Raw genomic sequence first — 23,740 nt, 5'->3', positions numbered from 1 at the left:
CCAGCAGTTCCCAGAGTCCACATGGAAGCTGGAGCAGCTGCAGGACCAACACCAGGACCAGCTTCAAGCCTGGAGAAAAGAGCAGAACTGAAACCTGCCAGCACCTAAACTCTGCCTTCATTGTTATGTTGTTATTGTTGACATATCAATAGAGAACTGAATCTCAGCCTTAAGATTATCATTTGCATCATACTATTTCAGTTTGAGGTCTTTCTGATTTTTTAAAAAGAGAATTTAATAAAAATCTTCCTAATCTTCAGAGAATAGGTATCCTTATTTCTTGACTTTTAGCAATAACAGCAAGCACTCTCTGCTGGTACATTTGCTTTTAGCACTGGAAAATCTTTTTTACTCAAGCCAATGGGCTAAACAATTAACAAGGCAAGCACATAAAAATATCTCCAAATGTAAAAAGGCTCAAACCTAGATCAACTCCCCACATCACAAATAATGTTAGATAGTTAGGAGAAAGAACAGACTAATGATTTTGAGTCACTTTTATAAAAGTAGTTTTAAAACTAGTAATAGTCTAGCTGAAAAAGATTGAGTTTTAGAAGTGATTTCAATTTTCACTGAAATGTAGTCTCAGTTGCACCTGGGTGTAAAGCCGTAGCAAGAGATGTGTAATGTATAAATTGCACATTTAGTCTCCTTTGAAAGTAATGTTTAATTTGTTTTCCCTAATGATTTTAATCGTGCAACTGATTAATGCCAGTAGCATTGCAAGAAATTGGAAGTGGAATAGCTTCAGGTGTAAAGCATAGTTGCTTCATTGCCTTACTTAGCTAAGCAGTAAATTGAAAACTTTTTGGTTAGGAAGAAACCTTGATTTGCAACATGCCTACAGCTATTTTCTTGTTATTTAAAATTTGGTTGTTTGACACTATTGAACTGGAATTCAGTTCTCTGATGTTCTCAAACAGATTCCTTTATCACATGCTGGGAACTGGCTTTTCAAAATTTCAGTTTCCACCCATTTAGGAAATGGATTTAACCATGAATATGAAGCTTTAAGTCTTATGAATTTTCAGAAATTGTCTCTTTGACATCTGACCCTATTATTGGAGGTCTATGTGCATAGGTATGTGCATGGTATATGGGCACATGATCCTTTTTCATTGGAAAAAGCAGATGTTCTTTTAACTTTAAGCCTCCATCAGAACCAATATGAGAGAAGCTAGCCTAGCTGTCGCCAGTTGTGACTCATCTTTTGCCCACACAGTTAGCTACTTGTTTCCCAAAGGAGAGAAGTGGTGGTCTCGTTTCCCTGCTATCCAATGACAGGACATTAGGGAATGGTACAAAGCTACATCAGGGGAGTTTCAGATAAGATATTAGGGCAGATTTTGTTACCCTGAGGGTGGTAAGACATTGGAAGAGGCTTCCTAGAGAGGTAGTTGATGCCCCATGCTTGTCAGTGTTCCACAGGAATTTGAACAATGCCCTGAAGACATGATCCAACTTAGAGCCAAGCCAACATGGTCCTGGAAGCTGGTAAGATGAGCATTGCCACAATGCCAAGATTGTTCCTTGGGCTCATGTGGATTTGTTTCATATTCCATCAAATAGGTCATATAGGCACTGAAAAGTGTACGTTTTCAAAAGACCTTATCAGCCAGATTAGGTTGCTAAGGCAATTTACCAGCTTTGTTACTTCATAATCTGTGGAGGTGCTCTATTTCTTTAATTTTTGTTTGCTTTGTTTCTCGGTAAAATTCTCTAAACCACAAAACATCCACTTCAGGGAATTTCTCTTTAAAGGTATAAGCAGCTATGTGTTCTCTGTCACATTTACCCCTCCTAGGCATTCCTCTGTTCATCTTTTCCAACCAAAGGATGTACATATATATATAATGAAAAGTTCAGTGATTAAAACATATTCTAGGGAGACAGGGGAGATTGGTTGAGAGGCATTCTCTTCTCTGCCTAATGGGCATAAGAAGTTGCATTTCTTATTTCTTTTTTTTTTCCCTGAAGAAAGTTCCAAATAAAAGATATCTACAGTATGGTAGTCCATTTATTGTATCTGTATTTTCCAAATATTCATTAGGCAAAAAGCACATGGCAAGTTGGTAGAACATTAATATAGAAAGGGTGAGACCTGATTTCTTATTATGGTTTCTTCTTCATATTGCATTATTCTGCTCTGATTGGTAGTTTGGGCTTTTTTTTCTTTTTTTCATGCAATAAATACAATATGCATTCTGACAAATTAAGTAAATAAGCTTTCAATTCATTCATAAAACCAGTGTGCAACTACAGCAGGGAGCCTGAAACATTTTGTACTTTCTCATTGCCTTCCTTAGAGGTTATAACCAGATATTTGTATCTTTTTCCAAGTAGTATGATAAATTTTTGTTGACAATTAACCTTAATCTCTTTTGTAAGATAGTCCAGATTGTTGATTACAGTAATTGTATAATTAAATGTAATTGCATGTTTTTGTATTTTGCTCCATAGTTATGTATGTGCTTATCCATCTCTACAGTAAATAAATAATGAAAAGAAATCCAATGGATGTTGCAGTCAGAATGGGTTCACCTGTTTGGGAAAATTTCTGTAAAGTATAACTGATTTGCATTAATTGCTCAAGAATAATTATTGAAATCCTGTGATAGAAAACATTTATCATTTAATTCCTTCTTCTGAACTGCAGGCCTTCCATAACCCTGACCTAAGTCCAATAAAAGCATAAAACAAAATAACAGTTGATATGCACAGTGCTATGCTATAATAATCCAATTATTTCCCATAGTGCAGAAATGGCATGCAATTTCCACACCTGTGACACCAGAGAGATGTTATTTGCACAGTTTGGATCTGAATATCTAGTTACATTTTCCTATGGTGCCTTGGGTCAGATTTATGCTAAATTTATCTCTTTATAAACTCCATGGTCACTTATTATTTTCTGGTGTGATGGTTACATACAGTGTTCTCTTGCTTTGTAGGAAATCTGTCTCGATGATCAACTTCCATACCCTTGTATTTAGTAGCCTTGCCATAAATGCAACACCTGCAGAGTGAAGCTCCTGCTCCACAGTGGGAGGAATGTGATAGGTGAGAACTGTGTTTTCCCCATGGCATTTCATCTGTCTTTCATGAAATAACTCTGCTAGAAACCTTAGGCAAAAGACCCTTCAGTCGTACAGTAAAAAGACTAGTGCCCAACGCCTAGGAGGTAGAATTTCAAATGTTTTTGCCACCAGCTGCTAGCTAATACACCAGCAACAAAGAAAAAATAACAATAATGATAATTAAAAAACCCAAACATTTGACATACACATCAGGAATCATGATCCTAATAAAGAGATTTTAAAAATGCAAAGCTAACAGTCTAGTCTGATGCTTAGGGCCATTCAAACACTGACAAACTGATTGCGGTACAAAGGTTTTCCATGGCCTTGCAGAAGCCAGTATTGATTCTGACATTAGAGGTTGCATTTTATATATCTTACATTTATATTTACAACTACCTCAAAATTTCTAAATACAAAGTTTTACTCACTTCAGTTGTATAAAGCAGAGTCAAAATCATCCTTCCTGTTTCTGTATTTCCCTGCACAACATTCTGATCGGTCCATATAGAAAGTACGATGTTTATGAATATATATATGTATGAATGATTCTATTTTCTCTCTCCTTTTCCCCCTTTTTAAATAATTTATTTTATTAAATATTTAAACAAATTTTTCACAATTTACTGAACAAATGGTTTATTGTGTGGCTTTGAAAAATGTCAGAATTTCAGCTATCTGTGAATAGAGCCAAACAGAGTAGTCATTCTGCAGAGACCAGCTGCAGAGCAGATAACACTGCACTGGTGAAGGGATCTGAAGCAAAAAGGGCTGACAAAATGCTCTTTTGGGGGCTTTTTGAAGCCAGCAAAAGTGCTTTGCCTCAGCCAGGGGGCTGGCAGCTTGTGGGCCGGCTCCTGAGCTAGTGTGGGCGGAGCCGGCACTGCCCACCCTTGTCCAGGCTACCAGGCCATAAGTAGGCTCAGGGTGAGCAAATGGTGTTTGCATGTGCAGCTTGCTGTCTGCAGCTTGTACAGTGGGGTGTTGAGCCTCTGCCAATACGCAGGGTGAGTTTGATCACTTTCAGTGGTTAAAGGTCAAGGGTGCTTCTCCTAGCTGACCCTACCTGACCCTCGAGTTGCAAGGGGTCAGTTCCTTGTAGAGATCCAGCCATGGTTGCTACTCGGCCAAAGGCTGTTGTTAGAAAAATGGTGGGTACCCAGACAGAGGCCGCACACAAACGTGGGCATCCACATCAGCCTGGTGGCTGAGCAGAAGGATGAAGTGGAGAGGTTGAGGAGTATCAGAGAGTGTGAGAGAGAGATTGACTGGGGGACCCACTCCCTGAGAGAGAGGAAATGGGTTGAGGCCCCAGGTAAATTCGAGGATCCCCTCCCCTCTTGTCACCAGGCAGTAGGGGGGGACCTCAGAGACTGGGAGGAATGGAGACAGGTCCCTGCTCCAGGAAGCAGGCGAATCCACTCCTGACCTCCCCACCTTCCCAGTTACCCTTGAAGAACAGGTATGGGCTCCTGCAGGAGGAAATGTCTGTCAAAGAGAAGGATAGGCATGGTGCCTCACCACATCCTTCTCTCTAACTTGGAGAGGTATGGATTTGAAAGACAGACTGTTTGATGGATTAAGAACTGGTTGGCTGGTTGCAGCCAAAGGGTTGTGGTCAACAGTTCTGTGCCAGGGTGGAGGCTGGTCAGAAGTGGTGTCCCCAAGGGTCGGTCTTGGAACCGGTGCTCTTCAACATCTTTATCAGTGACATAGACAATGGAATCGAGTGCACCCTCAGCAAGTTTGCAGATGACACCAAGCTGAGCAGTGCAGTTGATACACTGGAGGGAAGGGAAGACTTGGACAGGGTGGAGAAGTGGGCCCATGTGAACCTAATGAGGTTCAACAAGGCCAAGTGCAAGGTGTGGCACTTGGGCCGGGGCAGTTGCAGGTATTTATACAGACTAGGGGAAGAACTCCTTGAGAGCAGCCCTGCGGAGAAGGACTTGGGGGTCCTGGTGGACAAGAAGCTGGACATGAGACAGCAGTGTGCACTTGCAGCTGGGAAGGCCAACTATATCCTGGGCTGCATTAAAAGAGGAGTGGCCAGCAGGGAGAGAGGGAGGTGATTGTTCCCCTCTACTCAGCTCTTGTGAGGCCCCATCTGGAATACTGCATCCAGGCCTGGGGGCCCCAGCACAAGAAAGACGCAGAGCTCTTGGAATGAGTTTAGAGGAGGGCCACTAAGACGATCAGAGGGCTGGAGCACCTCTCCTATGAAGAAAGGTTGAGGGAACTGGGATTGTTTAGCTTGGAGAAGAGAAGGCTGCAGGGAGACCTCATTGTGGCCATCCAGTACTTGAAGGGAGCGTATAAACAGGAGGGGGAACGACTGTTTACGAGGATGGATAGCGATAGGACAAGGGGGAATGGTTTTAAACTGAGACAGGAGATATTTAGGTTAGATGCTAGGAGGAAGTTTTTCACTCAGAGGGTGGTGACACACTGGAACAGGTTGCCCAAGGCGGTTGTGGATGCCCTATCCCTGGAGGCATTCAAGGCAGGGCTGGACATGGCTCTGGGCAGCCTGGTCTAGTGGTTGTCAACCCTGCTCTGAGCAGGGAGTTTGAAACTCGATGATTTTTGAGGTCCTTTTCAACCCAGGCCATTTTATGATTCTATGATAGGCAACCTGCTCCAGAGTTCTCACCTCAGTCGGATCAGCCTTCCAGCAATATGACAACCTCTTCCACAAGGAAGAAGAGAAGGGTTCTAGTTGTTGATGACTCGCTTCTGAAGGGAACAGAGGGCCCAATGTGCACAGTTGACCCTCACCATAGGGAAGTCTGCAGTCTGCCTGGAGCCTGGATCGGGGGCATCACCAGGGCACTCTCCAACCTAGTGCACCTGACAGACTCCTTACTACCTGCTACTGATCTTCCAGACAGGTGGGGAGGAAGCTGCATCCCACAGACTGGGGGGAATGAAGAAAGACTTCAAGGGCTTGGGACGGTTGGCGAAAGAGTCTGGGGCTCAAGTTATTTTCTCTTTCCTATTTCCCTTTTTGGGTAATGATGTGGGATGGAATAGAATGATCCAGTCCATAAAAACACAGGTGGAACTACAAGACCAAGAGGCCTTTCTGGCCTGTGCTGCCCTGAGCACTTCCCAAAGTACACAAGATAGCAGGAGCAGCAGCAAGACCATCACAAAGACCAGCTTTAAGCCTGGAGAAAAAAGCAGACAGCAGAACTGAAACCTGCCAGCCCTTGAACTCTGGCTTCAGTGACAAAAGAAGCACAGAGAAATCAGACAGGCTAGCTATGGAAGGACTGCACCAACTTTCTCACTGCAATGTTCCATGTTACTAGGTGAATAGTTTAAAGTAAAACATAGCTTAATGGAAATAAATCTAGATAAGCAGTTAAATTTTGGATTAGAAAGTGATCAAATGTAGTGAATAGTTTGACTTTAAAGTTGACAGAAACTCAGAATGCCCACCAGCCTCTGCCCATCCCTGTCCCAGGTCCACTTTCCTCTTGGCTGTGTTTAATTTTTTACTAACACATTGTCCCCTACACTGTTTTATGAATAGATGCTCTTCCTTCCCAGGTCAGGTAAGTTGAGTTTTCACCCAGGAATGCTTCTCCACAGAACAAGATGCTCTTAATCAATTTAGGTGCCTTAAAACATTCACTTTACTCCACTGACTCATTTATGGACTGCGTTTTGGCCCCAAATCCAAAAGTAACCAGGCATAATGTTTGAACTGAACAAACTATATTTTGAGTACATGCCACATACTTTTGCTTCAGGAAAAGAGACGTTTTTTCACTGCTACAGGGAAACTGCAGCATTGTTTGGAAAACTTCTTATCTATGACTCCTAGGCTAGAGATATAAGTATTATCTGTGATTTTATGGGGGTTTTTTTTGTTCTTTTTTTTCCCTCTCTATTCCTAAAGATGTCTTCATGTCATCACTTGCTTTCTGATAGTATGCTTCTACATCAAGTCATTGAAAGTTTGAAGCTGTACCCTGAGGTATTTAACTTATTCATTCTGTTTTATTTAAATGCTTTAAAGTGTTTTCTAGGTGTTCTTAGTGTTATCTATTTTTTTTATATCATAATATGACAAGTGAAGCAGTAGAATTTAATACAATCCATCAACATTAAGTCACGCTATTTGAAAATTCAAGTCTCCCTTCCCCCTTTGTAACCTAATTTTAAATGCATTTGGGAAAATGACATGTGCAAAGTGTCCTCAATGTCTACAGGTTCGGCCTAATTCACTACAGGTGAGGATTGATTCCAAAAGTCCCCACAGAAGACTAGTACCATCAGTCCCTTTTCATTTTTACTAATTCTCATTTCTATTGTGTTTGTACAGTAAAGTAAGATAGGTGATTTTCAGAGAAACCATAACTCCCCCACTGACCTGTGCTGCTTGGAGGAGCAGATAGAGGAGTCTGTGGTGAAGGAGTGAAGTTGGGCCTTTGAGATTAGGGAGGGAAAGTGTTTGATATTTGCCTTTTTGTTTCCAACTACCTGGATCTATTTTAATCGGCAATAAATTATTTTTCTCCAAGCAGTCTGTATTGCCCTCAGCAGTAATTGGTAAGTAATCTCCCTGTTTCCATGACCTTTCTCATCCTATTTACTCCCTCTGTCCTGCTCAGGAGGAGGAGTGAGATAATGGCTTATGGGCATTTCGTTGCTAACTCAGGATAATGTACTATACACATAGACACATATATGTCTGTATATATGTACGTATCTATAATTCATAAATGTAAAACCGCAAAAGGGCTTTGATTTTACTTTCAAAATATTTTAAGTATCTCCAAATTGAAAAATGGTCTTTATATGTCATTTAGGCAATTATAAGAAATGCTCCAAGCTTACCCTATCAAAACTTATCCATGTTTGTCCTTTAGAAGTTGTCCAGCAGAAAGTTAGAGCTTCACAGGCTCTGCACATTATGTCTAGCCTAGTGAATTTCCTCCATCAGGTGCAATTGAGTAATAGCCTACTAGAAAGAGACAGTATGCTTTGCAAATGATATTCCAGAGTCTGCTGCAGGGCAAATTCAGTACCTCTTATGCTACATGATGATCCTCAGCTCCTCCTGCCTCCCTTCTTTTTGGCTTCTGGAATGTCAAGTGTACTTCTCAGGTGTTCCTCTCCTATTCAGTTTCTAGCCCAAAATGTAGGGTTTTTTTCTCATTTGAGTTCGTATTCAGTCAACTTCCTCTTCTGTCATCCACTTCACAGAATCACACCATAAAAGCAAAAAATAAAAACTTCTACATAAAACATGTTTTAGCTCAGTAAATGAAAGTTCACCAAAATTATAAATGTATTATTATTTTATGAAAGCTACTGCTTAAGAATTAAGACTATCTAGATGAGTTAGTTGTGATTTTATTAAAATGCCAGTTTTTATTTTATCTGAACCCAGAATGGGCAAAAAGTATTTTGTTTTGATTTAGGGATAATTATTTTCCTTAAATCCTTTTTCTTAAATTATAGTTGTTTCCTTCTTTTAAATGTTCTGAGTATTCTGGAGTACACATACATATGTATATATATGTAATAAATACTGTATACTTTTTTGGTCAACAGTGGTACTCATCTATCAGATGGAAATTTTCAGTAAAAATTTTTCACCTCTTCCTCTAAGTTGAAACTATAAACTGATGTAAATAAAAGGCTAGAAAAATGCAAATGTCATAACCATATTTGAGAAAGGCAAGACAGAGGGTTTAGAGGGCTTTCTGACAGTCTAATTTCACTGGAAAGACTGGAAAGACTGAAGAGCTAATCCAGCCAGTACCAGCTTGATTTGAGCAGACTCTCTCAGTGTTGAGAGAGGTTTTGACAGGCTGGAGAGAGGGGCAGACTGCAACCTCAGGCAGTTCAGCAAAGACATATGCAAAGTCCTACACCTCTGATGAGGCTTATGTAAAAGTGTGTGCTGAGCACCCCAATAATTGAAAATAGCTTCACAGAAGAGGAACTTGAGTCTGAGGTGCACAAGTTGATTACTGGCCAGCATTCTGACCATGCAGAAATGAAGAACAACTTCACACTGGCTTGTATTAAGAAGAGCATAGACAGTAGGTCCAGCGAAGTGATGATTCTCCCCCTCACACTTGTGATATTACATGCATTGTAATGTAAATGGATTTGCTTCTGTCACGGTATTATCTAAGGGTCTATGTCCGTGACAAGGGGGACAGGCCCGGAAGAAAAAAAAAAAAGAAGAAGAAGAAGAGAAAAGAGGAAAAAAAAAAAATATATATATATATATATTGTTGGCGGGTAGGGGCCGGCCCCGGGCGGTCCGGCGGCTAAAGCGGCAGGGAAGCCGCGGACCCGCACCGTGGGGAAACAAAGGGAAGAGGGGAAAAGCAGGGGACTCGTAGGTGGATCTAACACGAAAAACAGCGGCAACAATCTGAGGAGGAACAACTAATTTTACTAAATATATCAAAAATGAGGCTAGTAGAATTACAACAGAGAGTTTACAGGCTGAAAATCTTACACAGTAAAGTGCAGGAGGACCACGTGCTTTCTCCGCCGGGCAGGAAGGAACAGACCCTGCGTCTCCCAGGCAGCTTCACCACCCCCTCCAACGCAAAGATGCCTGGGGAGTGCACCTCCTTCCCTCCCCCTCGGAGAGCCACACACCAAAAAAGGCAGTTAGCAGTAACCGTGCTTTACATGATGTAATGATGTGGAATACCGACAACAAAAATCACAAAACCATAACAGCTCCTAACTGCAAGAAAGACACTGGGATACTGGAGTAATTCCACTGAGCCACCAAGATGATGTAGACATACTGTAGTATGTGATGTACAGAGAGTCAGAGAGTTTGTTCAAGCTAAAGAAAAGAAGTCTGAAGGGAGGCACATTTGCTGTTTTCATCCGTTTCATGGAAGAATATAGATAGGATATAGGCAGACTCTTGGCAGGAGGTATAGCAATGCACATTGATACTGTAAGAGGCAGTAGTAACTGGAGCAGAGGTGTTGTGACCAGACATGAGGAAATCTTTATTCATTATGAAGGTGGTTAACCTCTAAATCAGATTGCTCAGAGTGGTTGTGGAATTTCTGTCCTTGGAGATATTCAAACTCTATTAGATGCAGCTGTATTTGACTCAGCTTTCAGGTGAGGACTGGACTAGATGACTATAAGAGAATCTTTCCAAACCAAGCCTGAGTAGGTCATTTCACCACAATGTTTTAAAAAGACATACATTCACAAATTTGTTAAAGTGTTGGTGAAATTTTCAGATAAATAGGTAGGCCTGTACTTGAATAGAGCATTGAATGCATGCTATGATAAAAAAAAAATAAATCAGTTTTTGCATTCTAGGGAGTAATCTAAGTAGATAGCACTAGTGCACTAGTAACAGCAGTTTATAGGGGTAAGCCGTGAACCATTTAAATGTTCACACAAATCCTGCAGCTTATGCACAGGAAGTAGGGTTGCTTGTTTGAGTTTTAAATATTTCTGTATCTGACAACATAGTTTAAAATATAGCTAGGCCCTCTGGGAGTGCTATAAATGTAGGTGATTGCTACTGATTGTGAAACTACTAATTTTAGTTTCAGTATAGGTTCAGTTTTCCAGTTACATATTGTTGATATGAGTAGCATACAGTGTCCAAGTTGATAATTGAGGCCCTGGGAAATTGACTGCTCTTATGCCACTTAAAATCTAATCATCATTGTGAGAACAACACCTACTGAGACATTTTAACTGTAACTCCTAAAGGATCTTCTCAAAGTTTGCATGCTAACCCCTTCTTTGTCAAGTGTGAAGGCTACTTAAAATGCTGAACATATTGCATCTGCAATGCCACCATTTCTTCCAGGCTTAGTCATAGGAATGGGTGCACTTTTAATTCACTGATCAAACCTGTGCAGCCTTTCTTCTCTCACACACTGAGGATTCCTTGTCCCTTCCATCTCCCTGCACAGTACCGCAATTAAGACAGTGGTAAAGTATATCTCTGTATTTACCTTTATTACAATATCAGTCCAGAAACCATTAAGTATTCCTATCTTTTCAGGGATGTTGTCTAGGAAACAAATATTGACATATTCATACATATATGGGTAGCACAAATTTAATTTATTTGTCCAAGAAAGGATTTGTTGTTGTTGTTGTTGTTTAGAATCTGAGAATGTGCTTTGAGAAAAGTGTTTTTGGATACACTAACACTATAAACATTGTCTACGGAATTGGACTGCCTGGAATATACTATGAAACCCATCCAGTGACAATGATGTGACTTTGGAACATTCAGCTCATCCAAGCAATTAAAAAAAAAAAAAAAAGCTAATCTGGAAAAAGTTGGGGAAGTACAACAATCCTGATCCAGATAAATCAGAATATTATTGCATCAGTAGATTTTAAAAGCAAGCAGACTGTGATAAATACTGGGGTTTTTTTTAATCAATTTTAGGCAAAGAAACATCAAAAAAGTTAAAACTGGACATTTATGACTTCTAGGATAATGATGAAAATAGTTGCAAGTTTTGAACTGTGAGCTCTCAAGGGCTACTTTTTAGTGCAATCCTCTGAAGTCCTTCTGGAGAGTCCTTTAAACACCACTGCGCTGATTTTCAAGATACTTTTAATTTCCTTCTGCTGTATGTTACCTGAACATGCCATCAGTAGCTGAGAATAGCGAATTATAATCATGGGAGGGGTGTTAATTATTAACAGTACTTTCCCAATTGCCTTCCCATGATAATTTCCTAGTACTGAAAGTGTGCGAAAACCATCAAAAGTTGAAACAATAGATTCTGTCCCTTTCCCCTTCAGGGATTTTCAGGAAGAGGATTGGAGTAGGGGATAGGATGTGCAAAATGAAAACTTGAACAGTTGTATGATGAAATTTATCACTTCAGGGGTATTTAGCTTAGTTTAGCCCTAATTTTAGTTAAAAAATTAAACACTGTAGTTCGATCCAGGTCTCTTCTGAAAGGCGTGAAGTCACACTAGCAGATAATCCCAACTACATTTAACTGGACAATAAAGGAAAGTCAAAGTAATGAAACCAACTTTTATTAAACTGTTGAAACAAAAAAAAATGAGTATCCTAGAGAAGACAGTTGAGAGTGGATTGTTATGTTGTTTAGATTACTAGCTAATATGAAAAGGGGCAAAGTAGGACTTAGTTTTTTGCACTGTTTTCTTGAGGAAGGTTGCAGGACTCATCAGAAATGAATGTAAAAATTATGTGTAGTGTGGTAGAGCCTTCAGTCTTGAGGGAAATGAAAATTTAACAGACAGGCCAAATTTAGGCCAGTTAGTTAGTTCACTTGAAATGGATCAGTCAGCATGGAGTTTTTCTCTGTACAATAATAAACACAACACACGGAAATTATCACTTGTTGTTAAATGAGAATGTGCAAACTTTGCTGGGCACAAATGGCTTTAGACACAGTATTTCTACAACTTCTGATTCTAGCTGCCATCATTGGTGTGAAGACAGGTTTGTAAGGACATCTGCTTATCATCTTTTCAGCATGAAATAGGAAGATGAGAGAAAAGTAGTTACGTTAAACACTCATATCCACAAGCCTGAAAAGCAGAATAGGAAGTGGACAATAAGACACATAAGGATTGCTAGGTCATTTGGGCGGTTTAAATTTTTGGGGCTATTGAAGGGACCACTCAAGAACAACCCCTAAGAAATTCAACCAGAACACTGTAAGTGATAACAAGAGGAGAAGACAAGATTATCACAGATTTCATGAGAAAAAAACAGCTTATTATGGGATGTTTTTTAGAAGCTTTGGAGATGTACAAAACTTTCTGAACTTGTTAGGGGCATTTAGAAGGAGAAACACAAGTGGAAATTGTAGAACTCAAATGGTTTATGCAGGAAGCACGGTGGGCAAATGAGGAAGGAGGACAAAGTGGGCAGGCCGTATGTAAAAAGTAGCTCAGTAGAATTCTCTGGTTGAGCCCTGCCTTTGATTGTTGAAAATTCTATTCTATTCTATTCTATTCTGTTCCCAAATTGTATTTCCTATGTAATGCTCTGTGCATTTGTAATTTGCTAATGAACTTTATCCTAGACTAACTGGTGAGTAGGAAGAGGAGGACACAGAAAAACTGAAAGAGTCAAGATTGGAGCTGACTGCTGGATAAAAGGAGCTGAGGGTCTGAACATGAACTGTTGATGATCTTGTGATGCCTGGTTTTTGTGAATCCTGAGAGTGTATGCATGCTCCTGCTGGTGAAATTCAAACCTGATTAACCAGAGAAGAGGAACATGAGAAGCCCATCTGTGTTGTTCACATTTATGTGAGTGCTGTCATTGCTAATGTGGCTGACAGTAAAGTCCATGCTCTCCTGTTTGTTGATCTATGCGGTCAAGTATGTTTCTGTTGTGTTCAGGTGTATTTTTTCTTTGGAATACGTGCTCAGCCCCACTGCTGGCCTGGAAATGGGGAATAGCAGCAGCAATATCCAGCAAAACTGTGAGGAAAGTCTCCTGGGTTCATCTGCCTTTGACGTCGAGATTTTTTATGTTACAGTTGTTCAGCTGTACTCAGAACTGACAAGATGTGTTTTTTTTCTTGCCACCTGCACCTCTGTAGCTGACACCACTCATACTGAAGCAGGTCTGTGAGCATTTCTGCTGAGTTTTGTTGCAATGCCTTTCACATTTCCTGGTGCTTTGAGCATTTCTTTTTTAATCTTACTTCAAAGCACTTGGCACTTCTCTGAAGCCCTAGAAGCATTCAAATCTGAAGCACTCTGGGGTTTCTGAGTCATACTCTGCGATTTGAAGCATTTGAAGCACCTGGGAAAATACAGGATATATTTATTAATTATCTTGTAGCACCAAATATATACATAGAGATATACAGCCAAAATTAAAGGCATGATCTCTTTTTGTCTCCACCAGAAGCTTTAAATCTGGGTGACTGATCATATAAAGCACCAGTATGTGCCAGTGAATGTTAGAGGATGGCTGAGTACTGAATAAGGTTCTAGTAAAAAGATAGAACATTTCCCTGTGATAAAATTTTCAGCTCTTAGATTAGATTAATTTCAAATGTTCATTTGGGATACTTAAGTGAACTAAACTTCTAAATGTTTTAAAATCAGGCACCACTATTTGTTCTTTTCACAGGAAAATGAAATACTTCAAAAAATTAGACATACTTCAAAAAATTAGACATATTCTAATTGTTGATGGTTTTCCCAATATTGATATCTGAGATTGCTGGTGAGTTTATAGCTAGAGAGGAAATCTGATTCAAATTGTACTTTTTTAAATGTAACTTTTTTATTATATATACATACCAGCTGTGAAATAGGAGGTTACCACAAAACTGAGTGTAGTGCCATTTCAAAAGACCTGCTTGTCAGATTGCAGCTTGTCCTTCAAATTGTATCTTAGTTAAGAGAAACTAAACTCTTGTTTCTCAGTGCATCTTATTCAAAGATATCTAACTTCACAAAGAAATGTGCACAGTAGTGTTTTTTACTCAACAGCATTCTCTGTCACTCTGTGCCAACAGTGTGTGTATGGTAAACATTATTTCTCTCCTGTGTTAATACTGGAAATTATAAGTGGAAATTAATTTACTGAGGCTATCCATTAGAGAAGGAGCCAAAGCAAAACTTCAATCTGTAATTGTGGGAGCTGGGGTCTATCTCTACAAATCTAATATGTTCATATAGTTTATTTGTGAAATGGAGTTTCCACACTAGCTCCTCAATTATTCATAGCCTGTTCTGTTTTGGATTCTTATTTATATATTTTTCATTGTCATTAATGGTAGTGAAGGATTAAGCTCTCTCTACATATATACGTATGCAGAAAAAATAGCCCATGAAATTACAACTTCTCTCTGAACTCCCCTCAGTTTTTCGGCTAGTGGGTACCTTTCTCCTTTCTCATCCACTTGTCTAGGCATGAACAGATGTGCAAGTGTAGAGTCTTGCAGCTGGGGAAGAACAATCCCAGGTACCGGTATAGGCTGGGGACTGACCTGTTGGAGAGCAACATAGGGGAAAAGGACCTCGGGGTCCTGTGGACAGCAGGATGACCATGAGCCAGCTCTGTGCCCTTGTGGCCAAGAAGGCCAATGGCATCCTGGGGTGTATTAGAAGGGGTGGTTAGTACGTCGAGGGAGGTTCCCCTCCCCCTCTACTCCACCCTGGTAAGTCTGTATCTGGAATTTCGTGTCCAGTTCTGGGCCCCTCAGTTCAAGAAGGACAGGGAACTACTTGAGAAAGTCCATTGCAGAGCCACAAAGATGATTAAGGGAGTGGAGCATCTCCCTTATGAGGAAAGGCTGAGGGAGCTGGGTCTCCTTAGCTTGGAGAAGAGGAGACTGAGGGGTGATCTCATTAATGTTTATGAATATGTAAAGGGTGAGTGCCAGGACGATGGAGCCAGGCTCTTTTCAGTGACATCCAATGATAGGACAAGGCACAACAGGTGCAAGCTGGAATGCAGGAGGTTCCACATAAATATGAGAAAAAACTTCTTCACGGCGGGGGTAACAGAACACTGGAACAGGCTGCCGAGAGAGGCTGTGGGGTCTCCTTCTCTGGAGACATTCAAAACCCACATGGTCACGTTCCTGTGTGACCTGATCCTGTGTTCCTGTTCCAGCAGGGGGATTGGACTAGATGATCTTTCGAGGTCCCTTCCAATCCCTGACATTCTGTGATTCTGTGATTCTGTGAACAGATGCCTTATCTTTCTATATTGCTTTAATTTTGTGCTAATATTTTCAAATCTTTCTATATACAGTCTGTTATGGTTTTATGATTTTCGGTTATTGGTACTCCACATCATAACATCATGTAGTGAATGTACCTGGTTCTCAGAAGAGAAGCACTACTACATTCCCCACGGTACTTTTCTCCTCTGTTACCATTTCCAGCCGGAGGGAAAAGATAAAAGCTCGCAGTATAAAAACTTGCAGATCACGAGACCTCATCCCTTTTTTCCGCCGTCTCTCGTCTTGGCAGCACCTCGCTCTCCAGCCGTCTTATCGTTGGTAGTAGAGTAAGGCCTACCTTGATTTTGGGACATTCTCTGTATTGGATTTATCAGCTTAAATTGTAATTATATTGTATTATAGTGTGTTGTTTTGCATTCCGATATCTTATTTAGTAATTTAGTTTGTTTCTCCTCAGATTGTTGCTGCTGTTCTTTGCTCTCAGGGCCATCTCCTTACCCTTTCTCCCTTTTCCCTTTTCCCAGGACGTGGGCCCGTGGGTCCCCCGTCCCCTTCGTCATGGAACCGGGCCAAACGCCTGTAAACCGTTGACACAGTCAAACAGCAAATAGGTAGAAATTCCAGCCTTGACAGGAACTTTGCAGGTTGTTTTTTTGCTTCTCTGATTGGTTTGTTGTTTTTTTCTTTTTTTTCCCAGCTTCTGTGCAATTTAAGGTATTTAAATATATGCAGTAGCAAACCTGAACCAAATTGAAATCACCATTTTTCCTCAAAATCACTACTTACAGTCAAATCCTTTCGATTATGTGACATCAGAAATCATCTGAAATTGAGTACAGGAATTATGAGGGAACAATGTTATACCAAAAATGCAGACACGGAAAAGATTCCACCACACTGTCCTTTGTCCTATTCAATTCACTATATATATGCCAGTTTTCATATTAGATACCAAAGCATTATGAACAGATGGGCTATCTTGATATGGGCTTTTACTAAAAATAGAGGTCAGTAGTTTGTTTAGTAGTCTAGATTCTATAATAATGGATACAGTTTTTTTTCCACAGCCAGACTAACACAGTTAAATTTATTTATTTTCTTCCTCTTATGCCTGTAGAATCTCACAAACATCTAGAAAACAATAGCACTGCATCTACTACATTAAGTAGTAGTGTGATTAAACAGCAAAGCTGCTTTTTTCACTTGTTAAATCAGAAGTTCAGAGATTACTCTCTTGGCAGATAAAACATTTTAAGTGGCACATACACAGTGTCATTTCGATTCTGACAAATATAAATTTTTCCAGGTTTATTTAGGGATGAAGGCTATGATAGGTGAAAAGAAATGCCAGTTGTTAAGACTAGTCATATTTTAATAGCAAGCTAAAGGATATATGGAAGAAGGATTTCAGACTGGCCTGTGTTATTGTGCTGATAATTAATTGCAGGTGTACATAACCAAGATACATTGCCGATGCCAAGTGTTCCATAAAGCTACAGAAGCTGGCACTGAAAATATGGCCTGAAGGATTTTGTTCCTTTTGCTATTCATGTTGATGGCAAAGTCTCCCACTGATCTGAATGGGAACAGAATTTGGACCTTAAGCGTTAAACATTGTGCCTGTGAGTAAGACTCCTTTTCCTTTAAACTAAAGTGACATGCCTTATTTTGACAAAGTCTTTTCATTACGGGCACTAGGATTACTTCATGGCCTAAGGCATTCACAGCTCTAAACTGTTCCTGGCGTTAAAAAAAAAAACAAAAATCTTAAGCTTATCCTCTCTCTTAATACATTTTGGAAATAAAATAAAAATAAAAATAAGAAAAGAAGAAACAAAAAAGAATAACTGGTGTTAATGTATACTTACAAGGAAGAATCATTTTATTGATTCAATAAATAAAGGCTGAATTTTCTAATACATTTCTCAGTAGTTTTAAACCAGCAAAGCTAGTCTTTTTCCTCAAAGGAATAAATATTATTTCTAATATGCATACAGATATTTTGATATTATACAGACCGACTCTCCTGTGGGTGGAAAAATGACAACTGTCATCTTCTTTAGTAATTATATCAGCAGAAATCATGGAAATTTGCACCAAAATTGGATTCTTTCACAACCGGGAAGCAGGCTAGGTGATATCACCTGAAGTTTAATTCTTCATATTGTAGCAGTAGAGAAATCAATTATGGATTCTCTCCCCCCCCACTCCCCCTCTATCTGTTAGTCATATTTGAAGTTTTGACATTGCACATTCAGTTTATTTGCTGCTGGTCTAATAATCCCCTTCATGCTGGGAAAACCTTTGTTCTCTGACAGAAGTAATAAAGCTGTCTGCTCAATTCCCTCTTGTGAGACATGGAGTGCTCCCATTTTATTTAATCTAGTAGTGTGGAGCCTTTTCAAAGTAAACACTTCACAGGGACCAAATGTGGAATGACATCTCAGTGACCAGACTACGTGAACAAAAATATTAAAAACTTGCTTGTCAAGAAAAAAACACTGACTCTTAATTTCAGGTTTCCACCCCTCAAGAAACCTGCATGTGAAACCTGGGTCAAATGGTTTTTAGCTCACATTTCTACTGGAGCGTTCATCTTCCTGTGGAAATGCTTCAGCTTTCCAGTGTTCTTCATTCACTCATTCCCACTGAATAGCAGCACACAGAAAATGAAGAGATCTAAATGCCAGCAGGAGGCTGGCTGTTTTCTCCTAGGCATGTCCTGAGCCCAGTCACCCAGAACAACTTGTGATCCCTGGACAAAGACACTCACAGTAGGTGGCCATATCAAGAAATTTTCCTCCTGGAATTAGATATTATTCCAGGAATCACTACTGAGTCAAACATAATGCCCCATCCTGCTGGGTCAAGTAGGATTTCATTTCAATTTCTTTACACAACGATGCGTTTCATCTTGTCTGTGTACAATGACAGTGCTCAGGCATGAAATAAATTGAAGTGTTTGAAAGGCAGAATTATCCCTTGAACCTGCAGCATTCCCGACCCCAAAAACATACATTGTCAAGTGAGTTCCAGATAAGCAGGATCTTCACTGAGTGTTTGTGCTGCTTGGCTTCCTTTAATCATACTCCCTTTTGTAAAAGGGATTTTCGAGGGGAAAGATAAATCATTGCTGAGGAAAAAGGTCATTTTCAAAAGGCTTTAAGAACTTCATTTTGTGTGGCTTTTCAAGGTGAAACAGGTAATTCAGTGTGGTGAAAACTCTTTGTATTCAACTTAATTCACACTTCACACTACCAAGGAAAAAAATAATGAAATAAGCTTGAATAAAATTGTTCATTAAAACTATTCTCATAGGTGTGTGAGCTACATTTTGTTGTTTGCTAATACATCGTCCTGAATATTGAAAACTAAACTTATGAGTAATACTGATTCATGCACACAATTCGTGCCTCCAATATTGGATCATATTCTTGCTGTAGTACAACAGGCATCAATCATTTCTTTAGGGAACTGCTTTTGTAACATGTATCCTGAATATACTGATCCTGGAATATCCAAGGAAATCATTGGCATGCTGCCTACTACTAGGCAGAGACTCATATTTTGGGAGTATGATGGCAAATATTTTACAGTGTTTCATGGATAATATGTTTGCCCTGGTTGCAGTGTAGGCCTTTCAGATCTCTGGCCACAGGTCAGGCATTTGTCTTTAAGATATCCAGATTCTGCATTTGCACCTCAAGATATGAATTTTGTGTAAGAATGATCAGATTTATCCAAATAGTCTAGGTTATTGACTAAGTCATGATCCCTTCAGCTATAATGTATTCTTCTGTTCTTTCCAATTTTTCTCAGTGAGCTAAACATTCTCTAGAGCATGGCTTCATATGTTTGACTGGGAACAACAGTGCAAAATATTCATTGATGTTAATTAAATCATCTAGCCTTACATAGTAACCCTAATCAACAAATTTTTGTTTCGTAATGAGGACAAAATGCTTTTTAAAATCCATCTGTATCAAGAATAAGGAATACAGAAACTGATCTTGTTTGATTTGTGGTTATTCCCCTATATAAAATTCTGTTGATCAATGCATGGTCATCTTCAGCTCTGATCCAGATCCTATACCCACCATAAAGTTACTGTAGATACTAAAACTAGTCATCTTTTAGTAAAAGTAGGCAGAAATACTATAAAAATATATATTCTTCTGTGAGATTACTTTATTCCTTTGGTATTTCCTTTTGTAAGTAAAGAAAAACAACCTTAAGGAAATGCAACTGAGATATATCAGATAGGGAATTTCTTGAAGAGATTGCTGTCCTCAAACTTGTATTTTCACTATCACATCTACTTGTTTAATAGAAAGATATTACCCCTACTTCCAAATCCTCTTTCTTTGCTGATAATAACATGTCTATTAAATATCTCTCAGAGATTATATATAGAACATGGGATGAGTCAATCTTATAGACTGTATAGCAAAGTCCTGCGAATCTAGTTTAAACTTTCAGTACACGGCATCCCTCCAAACCACAAGCCACAGATCAAGTGCTAAATTGATTCTCTTGACCCAGTATAGATAATATAAATAAGGTGCTACTGATACAATAATAATTGAAAGGATGAGTCCTTTTTGGAGAGAGATTGGCCATGTTCAAAGGAGAAAATTAGTTTATTAGTTTTGTGGAAACAATTCCAAAATGAAAAAGACAATAGTGCACAACTCTTCTGTGCAAAATAACATACTGGCTGAAAGAAGCTATGCAAACCTAGGAGAATATTCTTCAGTTTGAGCATTACTGTAGATAAACCTTTTGTGGAACATAGGAAATAGCCACAGTGGAAGAGAATAAATACAGGAGAGAAAAGATATAGTTTCACTAAACTTAAATTATTAACAGCAAAGCAGCTTATGCACTCATTGATGTCCTTCTGACAACTCAAATGTGAGGCTTTTCTAATTTAGTCTCAGATATTTCTGTTCCTTAGGAAAGAATAAATATAGTCCTAGAGGCAATTTAATCACTAGGGTAATGCCCATTCTCATATAAAACCATTTACTTCGAGGCCATTGGTAAAATTTTAACCTACAAAGCAAGGAGTATGTTCTATTCCAATGAAAATCTTGGACCCAAATCTACTAATTTTACAGTAAATCATGGCCTCTGAGTAAATTCCAGTATCTTCAGAGAAAAGGTTACAGGGGAAATCCTAATTAATTTTCCTGAGTAGATAATTAGCCTATTAATGTGATTTGCATAAGTACTCTGGCATGGATGAAATGGAATAGATAAAGGAAAAAAAACCTCACAAAATCTTAGATTGACTTTAAGTTTTTGACATAGTAAATGTATAAATCTCAGTTATATTCTCTTCAGGATCAGAATTTGCATTCATTTATGCCACACACCTATATGCTTCTGATTTCTTCCTATCACATGGACGCTATTCTTTTTCTTAGTGAGTTTTTCAGCTACTTTCCTTTTTTCTTTCTTTTTTTTTAAAAAAAAAAAAAAAAAACTTGAAATACCATAATGCTTAAAGTAACACCAAATTTACAAAATAGGTTTCCATGTTACAGAGAGAATTTTTTTTTTAGAAAGAAGAGTAAGATTACATTATTTGTGAAAAATTAATAAACTTAACATAAGCTTCGAGTGTCTACCATGATCAGGAAAAACATGTGTAGATAAAGTAATGTTTTTGCACTATAATTGAAATGGCTTTGTGGGCGATCTGAAAAAAAGAATCCACTGTCTGCTAGCTTTTAGGTTGTTCATATAACCTTTTTGTTCGTTTATTTATTTTAAATTAGGAAATTTATTCTGCATGTATGGATTTCATAATAATCTAGTGCTCTTCTGCATAATTACACATAATCCACCAACTACTGCAGCTACAGCAGCAGAAATTGAACAGCTCTCTTAGACATTACATGAAAAATGAAGCATGAAACAAAAAATTAAAATATGGCATCATTTTTTGTCAGTCTTGTACATTGGATATAGAACTGAATAAGTGAGAGATCTGAGACGAAATAAAATGTTGTGGTTACATGGTTCTGATCTAAAGCTTGCCAACACAACCAATTCTCTGCAATCACAGTGCCAGAAAGCTCATGACCTGATGGTTTCAGAAGATGGGAAAGAAACGGAGAGAAAAAAAAACAATTCATTATTAAAGCATTGCAAACAGCTAGCAATCGTGAATATGTAAACAAGAGTTAATTTCCTTGATAATCAAAACATCCACATTTTTTTCTCATTTATTCAAGATGTCAAACTTCTCCAATGAATAAATAATGGAACAAGATAAAACACCTTCTATTTTGTTGTAGTGAAATCACATATAGTTAGTCCAAAGAAAAATATTCCTTCCTTTTTTCCTCCCAAAATGTTAATTCAATGCTTAACCTGAATTGCAGCTAGAATACATACAAAAAATCTTATTTTTGTGTTTATAATTTTTCTACTTTATGTAAGAATGTTTCTACTTGGAATTTGTTTTGGGGTTTCTGATTGTTTTTGAAAACATATTTTAAATTCTAAACTTCACATAAAATGCAATTTTCATCAATGTTTATTTATACTAATGCATCAAGAGAATGCACATACAAGGGAAGACAAATAGATACCTCCCTAATCAAAAGATACTTGATAATATGGTTGCATAAATATAATAAACTTGGCATATAGGCATATTAATCTTGTTTTATATCTTTTATATTAAATACAATTTTAATATACATGTATAAACATAGAAGACACAAATGTACAAATGTCGGATAACTATTTTTTAATATATTTATATTTAAATTTTGCTTTAAATACAGCTTTTTGTATGTTCCTGAATTATTTAAATTGCAACCACAGAAAATATTTTATGAAAAATATATTCATATTTTGATATTTTCTTTTTTTTTCCCAGGATTTATTAACTAAAAGAATTATCTAGTCATTTCATAAGTTAATTTTCTTTCCATTCCATTTATATCAGTAGTAATGTATTTCAGTGGGGGAATGCTTAAGGACATTTATCATGTTTATATTAGTGATAAACACTCTTTTATAGGCACCGTGGATTCTTTTAGATATATTGATTCTTATCTAAAGATTAACTAGTAACTTAGTTATTTGGCTTTGTTTCATTCTGAAGAGGTTATAGGAATATCAGATGAACAGTTGTTGCCATAGTTTGTGATAAGCCTAGTCTTTATTTAAATCAAAAACTGCAGAAAAAGATGATATCATACTTAACAATTGCTGAGTCCAAGCACACCTCTGCATTGCTTTTTTCAAAGGTACTTTAGCTTTTCCCACTGGGACATCTGGCCCCCAAGAAGACAGCTCTTTCATGGGCAGTGAGGTGTCCACCCTCAACAGGAATTTCTAACTGAGTCTTTGGAAGTTGCTTTTCCTGGCTTGTGTGGGCACCAAGCATGATAGACAAGATGCCAGGACAAGCAGCATGAACTGGAACCAGATTTACTGTGTGCCCATACAGCAGGCCTTGGTGGAGGGAGGTCCTTCAGTTCAAAAACATAAAGGCCACCATTCCACCTACCTGAAATTCTCTAGTTACCTCTTTAAAAAACATGTATCTTTTTCACTGCAAACCCAGAATAAACATGTACAACCGATGAACTCTCTCATCTGAAGCACTCTGCTTAACAAACTGAATCTCTTCAGCACTGCATAGCCAATGGCCAAACAATTTATCCCACATAATTATCAGTATGAAAAGTTTATTGAACAAATCATGTCACTGTCTTCAGTCCTGCAATCACTGCATTTTTATTAATTATGTAACAAATCAGAATGACCTTAAATATTTACTTGTATTTACAGTTTCATAACTTGTGCAAATTGCAAGGTTGTAATTTATCAAATCACTACAGAATTTGCTTTTCTTTTGACTCAGTTTTCCTGTAGATCTTTATTCATTGACATCACAGGAATATTGCTCAAGTTCTGGTGTATCAAATGATTACTGAAGTCATTCCTATAGCTGGAATG

General features: G+C 38.4%; 1 protein-coding gene across 1 annotated transcript in view; it reads left to right on the top strand.

The window, feature by feature from the left end:
• LOC110396389 overlaps nt 1-91 on the top strand; it is a 3,967-nt gene extending 3,876 nt beyond the window's left edge. The window contains exon 5 of the mRNA XM_021392006.1: nt 5-91. Within this exon, the coding sequence (XP_021247681.1) occupies nt 5-91 (87 nt within the window). The remainder of the gene's footprint in view (nt 1-4) is intronic.

The sequence above is a fragment of the Numida meleagris genome, chromosome 3 (genome assembly GCF_002078875.1).
Source record: "Numida meleagris isolate 19003 breed g44 Domestic line chromosome 3, NumMel1.0, whole genome shotgun sequence".
NCBI classification, from domain to species: domain Eukaryota; kingdom Metazoa; phylum Chordata; class Aves; order Galliformes; family Numididae; genus Numida; species Numida meleagris.
The sequence above is the reverse complement of the archived record's forward strand: the minus strand, read 5'-3'. Positions and strand labels throughout refer to the sequence as shown.